We start from the raw sequence: 9,935 nt of genomic DNA, 5'->3' as shown, positions 1-9,935 counted from the left end.
GGCCCCCGCCGCGCCGCGCCGGCCAGGGGGGCACCGGGGGGCCACGGCGGGACGCTCCGGGGGCCGGTGGCAGCGCCGGGACCCGCGGGGGTTGCCGGGAGGGCACTATGGTAATGAGCGTCCAGGAAGGCGCTGCTCGGGCCGGGGGCGTGGGCCGGGAATCGCCGTTTGCCATCCCCGGAGGGGGCGCACGGAACCGGGCTGGGGCACGCTCGAGGAGCGCCGGGGAGAAACGGCGTCTGCCGGGTGCCACCAGAGCAAAGTCATGGCCCAACAGTTTAAAACACGTCTGAACTCCTAAAGTATAAATCACTGAAAGTTTAAAACACGTCTGAACTCCTAAAGTATACATCACTGAAAGTCGTTTAGACTCACGACGCTGCCAGAAAGGAGGATGTGCTCCACACCTAAGCCCAGGGGCAGAGGGACAGGCAGGGTGGCACTGCGCACCGAGGGAGCAGGATGCTCCTCTTCCGTGTGATCACAGAATCACACACTGCTGCACAGACCTCAGGCTCACCTGGTCTTTGAAATAACTGTAAGAGACCAAAAAAAAAATGGATTAAAACTTTTTGCAATGTTTTGAACTGTTTAGCAAGAGTTCTTTGTGAATGCATTTGAAAAGCAGTCCAAATCTTTAGAAAGAGCCCCTTGTCTGTAAGACTGCTGGGCATCCAGTGCACCCGGCTGCTACCATACAGCAGTCTGGCCTTCCTCATATTATTTGTTCCTCAGAAATATAAGCCTCATTTGAAGAAAAACGAAGCAAACAAAAAACTAAAATTAAAAAAAAAAAAGAAAAAGAAGGAAAAAAATGAAAATTTCTTATTGCCAGGCAAACTAAACAAATTATGAGGTGATTCTTGAGACTGAAACCTCAGCAAGCAGAGAGGTAAAAAGATGGGTTCCTGCCAGGGCGCACAGAGGCAGCAGCAGACAGGCTGGCACTGCCCTAATTCCCAAGCTAGACATGTCTGTAACAGCCCTCAGTGGGTTTTTCTTCCATTATTCATTCAGTCACATTTTAAGCCTGAAACATGTTAGTATCAGTTAAAAGAAAACGCATCTTTTATAACAATGCATTTTGTCACAGCTACCACATGCATTTGTATGGAATGCGTTCGGACTTTAACCTCAACTGAGGGCTGCACCGGAGCGCTCAGACATTGGGAACACCTTTCTCCCGCTCTGGCGCATGGGAGTTGTAGTCTCTGTGCTCAGGGTTTGTTTTTTCCCCTGAACTACATTTCCCAGAGGGCTGCCTCGGCTCGGCCGGCGCTGTCCTTCCGCGGCCGGCAGCCCATGGCAGGTGAGTTCGCAGCGTTGTTCAGCGCCCGGCGCTTCTGTCCCTACCGGCTTCGGTTCGGCTCGGCTCGGCCGCCCCCCGTCCCCGCCGGGGTCACGGCACCGGCCACGCGTGGGGCTCCGCATGGCGCGGGGCCCTTGGGATTTCTGGCCTGTAGATTTCTTCCCTGTTTCTCTTCTACCTTAACCTTGCCTGATCTTTTCCTGCCGAGCATCTTGGGTGTGTGCTAAAAACAAACGCTAGCCTCAGATCTCCCTAGGTCTGTTTAAAGAGTTTCGCTTGTTATGTAAAGTAGTTGTGTGGGGTTTGGTTTTTTTTTGTTGTTTTTTTTTTTTTTTTTTTTTTTTGTTTTTTTTTTTTTTTTTTTTTTTTGTTTTTTTTTTTTTTTAACGGAACACTTTCATTTTAAAAGCAGCTTTGTATTTGACAAGAAATATTCCATCCTGTAACATTTTCTCTTCCATCGTCCTTACCTGGTTCACAGCAGCTTTCAAATGTATCTAAATGGATCTGTAATTTTTCTTTTCTCTCTCTTGTGGGCCGACACCTATTATATTTCTGTTTCATTTCACCTCTGAACATTTCCTTCTGAGAGATCTTTTAATGATTAGGGGCAGGATTGAAGAGTTTTCATCAGTTAAAGCAATTTAATTACCATCAAGCTGGCTTAACAGCCTTTGGGGAGCATCATGACACAAGTTACTCTCAAAGCAAATTAATTTATTGGGAGACTTTGTCCCTTCTAATTAATTCATATGGGAAATTAAACCTCTTTGGAGGGAATGCCGAACACGACTCCTGCTAAACAGCAAAACAAAGCAAAAATCATTGCAAACAGAATCACTGCTTAGATACAAAAAGCAGTTCAGACTATGGAGTCTGTCCAATCTTCCTGCATTTCAACTGATGATGACAAAAAGCCTTGAGAACTGAAGACTAAGTGAGCCAAATCTGCCCTTTGCCACTATCAGCAGTTTAATATCACAGTGCTTGGAATTGAACACCTAAACTTCAACTCTATCTAAGCCCTCAGTTCCCCACCAGTACCAGGTCTTACAGTAAATGGAGCAATATTCAAATACATCTGAAGTTTAGGTGTTCAGGAGATCATCCCCTTTTATCAGTAAATAAAGTTCTGTCTTTCACATCTCATACAAGCCTCCCTGCTTAGGGAGATTTAAGGAGGCAGAAATACCAGACAGTCAATTCTCAGGAATGTTGCTTCCAAAGCTTTTTGTACGTTGTTGCAAAACCATAGCAAGGCCCAGAAAGAATAGTTTTAAAACAATGAAATAGAGATAGAACTGCAGACTGCTGGAAAGCCTAAACAAAATCAAAGTCCAAACCCATCCACTCGTGTCTCAACAGGTCCTGCACACAATTCCAGGCTACTTAGTCAGCAAAGCCATCCACCCTGCCTGTCCCCAGCAGGGCATGTCATTCCTCCCTTGGAGCAGGGTGTCCCTGCCATTCCTACCTGCCAGGCCGTTCCTTCTGCCCCAAACACGTTGGATGATCCCTTCTCTCCCAGAAAGCCTCTGTGTCTGCTGGAAAAGCAAAGCAGTGCCCATCCAGCTTCCCACTGACTCTGGGGAGGTGGCACCCACAGAAGAGGAGGTGCCAGAGGCATTTAGACAGTGCCCTAATCATCTTCAGTCTCATTTCAAGGCCTGTCCTGCACCAGGCCTTTGTAAAAAACAAAAGCAAAAAAAAACCAACCAAAACATGCCACACAGGAGTAACTCCAGTCAAGGCCTTTGCCAGAGGAAAAAAACATTTTGAGGTTGTTTTTCTCTCCCTTCCTACAACATGTGTTAAGGATAGGGTAAATATAAAAGACTGATTTGGAGCAAGCAGAATGTTAAAAGTGCAGAACAAGGGTTTTCTGGGGAGGAACCAGCCAGTGCTTCTGGGGTGAGGTGCTTGGCCTTCCTGCCATTGCCTCTCAGGTCTGCTGCACATACCAGGGAAAGACTTCACATGCACAGGTCTTTCTGGGCTCTTTCAAATCCTCTTAGACAGCCATCCTTCACTCCAAGGTAGAACAGCAGGAACCCTGCAAGTCAGAGTTGTTGACTTTGTGCTCAGTATTTCCCTCCTCCAAAAGGACATACTTGGATGGTGGGCTTTAGCTCATGTTTCCAAAATAATTTGTTTCTTTACTAAAAAGAGAGCAAAGAATACTTAACTGCATAATTTCCCAGAGAATTGCGAGCAAATGGCATTAAGGACATGCTTTTTGCTTTCTTTTACCTGCCATGTGTTCTGTTCCTGCCTTTTAGCTGAACATGTTCTCTGCCAGGAAGTGGTGTGGCGTTTTCGGAGCTGTCAAACTGCATCATTTCAGATCCCGTTCTGTATCCAGAGCCTCTCCAAACCTGACTTTCGTGCCAGCCTGTCTTCCCCCAGATCCCGCAGAAGTGGAGGAGCTGCAGCGCTTTGTTTCTAACTCCAAGAGGCTGTTTGTGATGACTGGAGCTGGAATCTCCACGGAGTCAGGGATCCCCGATTACCGCTCCGAGGGCGTGGGGCTCTACGCCAGGACAGACAGACGGCCCATGCAGCACGCTGAGTTCGTCCGCAGCGCCAGTGCCCGGCAGCGCTACTGGGCAAGGAACTTCGTGGGCTGGCCCCAGTTCTCCTCCCACCAGCCAAACAAGGCTCACCTGGTGCTGAGAGACTGGGAGAAGCTGGGCAAGCTGCACTGGCTGGTGACCCAGAACGTGGATGCCCTTCACACCAAAGCCGGGAGCCAGCGCATGACGGAGCTGCACGGCTGCATACACAGGTGCAGCTGCTGGCTCTGGGGGCTGGCAGGGGTCACTGACACGCAGCTGCAGTGTCAGCTGCTCAGAAAGGAGGCAAAATGTCCACACGGCATTCCTGGAGAGGACAGGCACAAAGTGGTATTGGGCTGGGGTGGAGAAAAAGATCACAACCCAGTGCTGTCCACAGCACGGTATTTAAGAAACATGACCATCACTCCATTTTTTGGAGCATTATTTGGATCCATTTCCTTGAAATTTGCATCCATTTCCCCTTTCCTTGGTACAGCAAATATCCTCTTAGTAAAGAGAACGAGGGGATCATGAGGATACAAGGACTATCCACCTTAAGCAGAGTGGATAGTGCCAGAATTGCATGGGATATGTGTACTGGAGAAGGGCCATCACAGCCTGTCTGGGATCACCCAACATTTCTAGATTAAAAAGCACAGCATGAACTGAGAGAGAGGATGCATGGCAGGGTTAAAAGCACTTCCTCTAGAGCATTCCTACAAAGCAACAGAGTAGAAAGACATCACCTTGATCTGTACTATTTGGTAAATAAATGTGGAAAATCATGACAGGCTTCCTAAGGAGCAAGTTAGAGTCTCCAGATCTTCAGCTGACATGAAACTCTCCATTAAGACTTTGCTCTGACTTTCAGGGTCTTCTGCTTGGCCTGTGGAGACCAAATCTTGCGTGCTGAGCTCCAGAAGCACTTTGAAGCTCTGAATCCTACTTGGAAAGCTGAAGCATTTGGGGTGGCTCCGGATGGGGATGTCTTCCTGACGGACGAGCAGGTGCGCAATTTCCAAGTGCCAGCCTGCCAAAAGTGTGGTGGAATCCTGAAGCCTGATGTGACCTTCTTTGGAGACACAGTGAGCCAGGAAAAAGTCAGTTTTGTACACCAACGCCTGGCAGAATCAGACTCCATGCTGATAGCAGGATCCTCTATGCAGGTAAGTAGGTCTGCCTCCCAAACTGTATTCCTACTTCTCTGCTGCTCTGCCTGCAATGATCCTTGGTCCCACAGCTGAGGACTACAAGTGGCTTGTGGATCAGACCAGCCTTTGCAGAGCTTCTTTGTATTTTATTTTTACTGTGGTTGGAATCTGGCTTTATGGGTGACCTGTTTGGGCTTCCCTGTCACTCTTTGTCAGTCTACTTCATGCTGCTGTAAATACCTCCATTTAGACCTCTCTGCTGCCTCCTCCATCAGGTCACAATTGTCCATAAAGGCAAGATACCTGATACAATTAATTCCTCACATTTTTTTACCTGAAATGTTTAGCCTTTAGTAGCTTTTTAGGCCTCATGATACACTGTGTGAAATACCAGGTTTTAGGACCTCTCATTCTTTATTCAATTCTCAGTAAGAGAGCTGAAATATCTCTACTGCTTGGGATTGTCCTTTGTATCACAATGTGTTTTCTCCACTAGCCTCTTATCTATAAGGTAAGGTAGCTAAACAACAGGAGTTTCTAAACACATAGAGGTTTTGTCATGGTGTTTATGTAAGATAATTCTCTTATCTATAAGGTAAGGTAGCTAAACAACAGGAGTTTCTAAACACATAGAAGCTTTTGTAATGGTGTTTATGTAAGATAATTTTTTCCAAGAACAAGTTCTATTACATTAAAAAAATGTTACTCTTAACACCTCCCAGAAGGAGAGAAAACCAAGGCTGCCTGATTGTGATTCTCTTGGCTCCAGGATACCAGATACAAATTTCTTAAGCTTGTGCTTCTTAAGCTTATAATCCTCTGTACAGGAATGATTGAAATGCCTTAGGATTGTTCTTGTACTACCTTAGCTGGTCCATGCAGGGACCATCAAAGTGCAGCATTTAAGCACCTGTGATAACTAATAAAAACTGCTGCAGAGATTTACTAAAAGCAAGGACATTTCCCTTCAGTCTGCTCTGAAGTTTCAGCTTCTATGAAACTGCAAATCCTTCAATGACAGAGGTTAAAAGCTGTTCTATTCTGTGCACTCCTGAGCAAAGACATTTCCTACCTGAGCTCAGTGCAGCTGCCTAATACAGCATGTATATACACCCCTTTTCCCATTGCCAACAGCAGCTATTTTATTCCTTGCTGTAACTCTTCTTTTGCCTAAGCTGCCTGTCATTTTGTTTTCTGGTACTCCTGCAGGTGTACTCTGGTTACAGGTTTGCCCTTGCTGCCCGGGAGAAGAAGCTGCCAATTGCAGTCCTTAACATTGGGCCCACCAGGTTGGATCACTTTGCATCCTTAAAGCTGAATTCCCGCTGTGGAGAGCTGCTGCCTTTGATTGTTTGCACATGACCCAACCAGCTGAGCTTCAGTAGCTGTCAGGATTAAAGTTACTTTTACAAGGTGAGTACCTTCCCTGGTCAGTCACCTTTCAGGGTAAGAATATGGGCTCCTGGAAAATGCCGAGACTGAGATGTGCTGACTGACAAAATGTTCCCTCACTGCACCAAAAGGTGGCTGTAAATTTTTATCTGTAATTGGTCTGCTCTGATGGGCCATTATACTGTTTTCCATGATCATAAACAAAAAACATAGTAAGTGCTAGCACTCCCAGAGAATTAGGTAGGAGTATCCAGAAGACTCAGTAGTGTAGAAATCCAATCCATTTGTTACTATCAAGAAACTACAGGGGATCACCTGTAGTTCCAGAGAACCTGATCACAACGGTTGCCTTTGCAACTGACAATTCAAAAGCTGTTCCTGATTGAATTGGTCCAGCTAATCCTAATCAAACACTGCTGTAAAAATAATCAATTCAGTCGATAAAGCAGTTTCTTTCTTTCCCCTCCTGCAGGACTCATCTCAGAAAGGGGAAAACTCCAATGCAAGAGGCAGCTGCGAGATGCAGTGCACAGCCGCTGAGGGCACCAGGAGAGGGCAGCAAGCCTCACGCGTGTCAGCCTCACCAGTTCTCTCCATTGAAACCACGTATCAGGAAGCAGAATGAGGATGGAAAAAAAGTACTTTTCTGCCTTAGCTTGCCGTTAAACAGTGCCTTTTCATTCACTGCGACAGGATAATTGGACTACCATGTCTGAGGACAAAATACCTTTCTTTTAATTATCCCAGAGGAGAAGGGTGGGATGGGGATTTTGACCAGGTAATTTGAGGCTGGAGCACAGGAGGGCGGTGTGGGACACTGCTGGGGGATCCAGTGTCACTGGTGGGATACTGTAGAGTGTGCAAAGAGGAAAAGGAGGCACGAGGAACTGCAATGGTCACTTAAAAGAAAAAAGGTTCAAAATAGAAGCTGAACAAGAACACTGCTCTTGTAACAGGTTATTTGGAAGGACAGGCTATAAGGTTGACATCTTCCAGCAAGGAGGGGAAGTCAGCATTTCTCTCAACTGTTGGTTGACAAGCTAAACTGCTTCCTATCCAACCCTTTAAAAATTAAACATTGTTGAGATGCCACAGGAGTTACTTGAAGCTAATCTGACCAGCACTACTTTCAGTGAGGCCACTACATTTTCCAGAATGCATTTTTGAAGATGTTATTTACTTCATTAATAGCTAAGGAATCAATTAAAATTGTTTAGAAGATTGAGACTATTTGCATTGTAATTTTCTCTCCCTCCCATGATTTAAGCACATTCTCAATAGCCAGTTTAGAGTCTTTTTTTCTTCCATTGCAAAAATGCAGTTTGTAATTACTAGCAGTTGATGAATTAAGAGAGAAATGAAATTAAACCTGTACAATAGGTCTCCCTCAGGAGGTAATCTCTGTTGAAAGGTGCAATTTCCACACTCCTAACAGGAGATCCATCACTACTGGGTAGTGATTTTTTGTTGATCCTTAGGATGGTATTGTAAGCTCCATCAAACTGTTCACAGAGTAAAGTACAGAACCTGGCACAAACTAGAACACTAATTTTTTGACCTGACCTTCTTCATGAAACTACCACTCCCCACTTCTAGCTCTGAGGGATTTAATTGTTGGGGTTTTCCAAGTGCTCCCTCCTACTCCAAGTAACATGTCCTGGACTAATATTTTGACAAGAACTGAAACACGCAGTTGGAAACAAGGACGGCAGAGTCATCTGCTTGCTAAAAGGTCAAGTAGCAAAGCAAGGACAACTGACCACAGGATGCAAAGTGAATTTTTGCTTTGTTGTTGATTTAAATCCATGCCAGGGGATAGCAAAAAAAGCACAGAATCTAAGGGATACATAAGGCATCCAATTTCTGCAGAAGGTAGAGGGCATTAAGATGCCTAACACATTTCAGGATTTGTCTGTATTGGGTTAGAGGAGAGACAGCTTCACTTTGAAGCCAGGCAAGAACAGTTCAGGACTCCCACCTGCATTCTGCTTGCATTGAATGGTGACTCCACTTTCCAATGACTCAGGTTTCTGCTGCTTGGCAGTGAGCAAAGCTCACAGATCTCTCTCCATCTTTAGCTGTGCTGTCCCCAGTACAGCTGTCCCACCAACCAAAGCTGTTGCAGAAATCATGCCTAAAGCACAGCAGAGTCTCCACATACACCATGTTTCCATGTAGGGGCTTTCCCTGTAAGCTGATGCTCCTTAGCAGAGGAGCTGGGGCTGAGTTCCTCACTATCCACATCATCTTCTCCCCCTCCTTCAAACTTACATGACATTGGTGTGTCAAAACCAGAGGCTGCAGGTTCAGTGCCAGTAGAGCCAGCATTTTGAGAAGGTGTGGGAGCATTGCCAAGCAGTTTAAATCCTGGAATGAGTTCTGTGACAGGTAACTAAACCTCCCACATCTACCCCTGCCTCCTCTCCAGTTCTGCAGCTGAGCCTGTGGGAGAGGAGTCAGGGTGTCTCTTCAGCATCACTCTCAGTCATTGCCCCAGTTGTACTTTTAAACCACCAGGACAATGACTTTGAATAAATGAACATAACAGTAAATTTCCTGTGCATGGTTTGTTACTATATGGTAATGAGCATATCTACAACAACTGTATGAGGCTGAGATGAAGAAGTTCCTTCTTTTTTTCTGCTAAGTTGATCCAGCACTACTAAAATTGGCCTCTTTTAGATCAGGATCAGACCACTTCACTTCTTAACATATTCCCCAAGATACTATCAAGTTTGTTCACATGAGAAATGCCTGAGAGAACCTAAAATTCCTACACCAAAAGCCATGACATGAAATTAGCTGAATCAACAGCTTTTGCTCTTCTCTTTTTCTTACAGCTGTTCCTCCTGAAGCTTGGATAGAGGAGCTGAGAGTCCCATATAATGGATTTTTCTTCTGCTCCTCTGAAAGTGGAGTTGGAGTTACCCAAAGCAAATAAAAGTTACTTCCTATTTGGCAAATCTTGACTTTGTTTCTGGGCAAATTCTCAGAGCAAACTGTAATTGAGTCCAGCAGCCTGAGGAAGGTATTTCACATACTGAGCTCCAGTGAGGGCAGCACAGAATGCAGATGGCCCAGAGGGTTTGGTGCCCATGGTTAAGTGCAGCCTCCCACATCCTACAGTCAGACTGCTCCTATTGACACACCTGCTTGTTCTTTAGTTCTGGAAAATGACCCAAAACCCTGGGCATGCAGAACTTGGGAGGATCAGTGGTGACCCAAAACCCTGGGCATGCAGAACTTGGGAGGGTCAGTGAAGGTGACTAAATCTGCCATCTAGAGTGTGCTTCTTCCTCTGTGACTGCCTTGGATGTCACCCTCTCCCAGCCTTTGCAGCAGACAGGGAAACAGCAGAGCCAAGCCAGATGGGCTTTAAAACCACTGTTCCAGACTGTTCCTGCAATTCTGTGTGCAGATCTCTGTTATCTCCCTTCGCACCAAGGAAAGGTACCCCAGTGCACTTCTTCCCTTCTGCACCACTAACTAGACAATGGCAGAGGAAAAGAGAAGCTGAGCCTGAAGAGG

The 9,935-nt window shown here is 45.9% G+C and overlaps 2 protein-coding genes across 6 annotated transcripts in view; one reads left to right on the top strand and one right to left on the bottom strand.

The window, feature by feature from the left end:
- PXN (paxillin) overlaps positions 1-2,968 on the bottom strand; it is a 53,196-nt gene extending 50,228 nt beyond the window's left edge. For 2 of the 3 annotated variants that reach the window (XM_039726003.1, XM_039726008.1), the window contains exons 1-2: positions 2,784-2,951; positions 521-536 (exon numbers count right to left, since the gene is read on the bottom strand). In XM_039726003.1, the coding sequence (XP_039581937.1) occupies positions 521-536; positions 2,784-2,936 (169 nt within the window). In that variant the 5' untranslated portion in view covers positions 2,937-2,951. Of the gene's footprint in view, positions 1-520; positions 537-2,783 lie in introns of all 3 variants that reach the window. The other variant, XM_039726007.1, reaches the window with a different exon arrangement.
- SIRT4 (sirtuin 4) lies at positions 1,248-9,370 on the top strand. 3 transcript variants are annotated; one of them, XM_039726013.1, is made up of 6 exons: positions 1,248-1,309; positions 3,589-4,094; positions 4,736-5,030; positions 6,225-6,428; positions 6,880-7,045; positions 9,248-9,370. In XM_039726013.1, the coding sequence occupies exons 2-4, from the start codon at positions 3,595-3,597 to the stop codon at positions 6,375-6,377; spliced, it is 948 nt and encodes a 315-aa protein (XP_039581947.1). In that variant the 5' UTR covers positions 1,248-1,309; positions 3,589-3,594; the 3' UTR covers positions 6,378-6,428; positions 6,880-7,045; positions 9,248-9,370. The 3 variants fall into 3 exon arrangements, with proteins under 3 accessions (XP_039581947.1, XP_039581946.1, XP_039581945.1); XM_039726012.1 differs by having other exon boundaries at positions 6,880-7,185; XM_039726011.1 differs by having other exon boundaries at positions 6,880-8,139.
- The last annotated feature ends 565 nt before the right edge of the window (positions 9,371-9,935 follow it).

This window comes from Passer montanus, unplaced genomic scaffold (genome assembly GCF_014805655.1).
Source record: "Passer montanus isolate IOZ18808 unplaced genomic scaffold, ASM1480565v1 scaffold57, whole genome shotgun sequence".
In the NCBI taxonomy this organism is placed as follows: Eukaryota; Metazoa; Chordata; class Aves; order Passeriformes; family Passeridae; genus Passer; species Passer montanus.
Note: the sequence above shows the minus strand (reverse complement) of the source record. Positions and strands in the feature narration are given on the sequence as shown.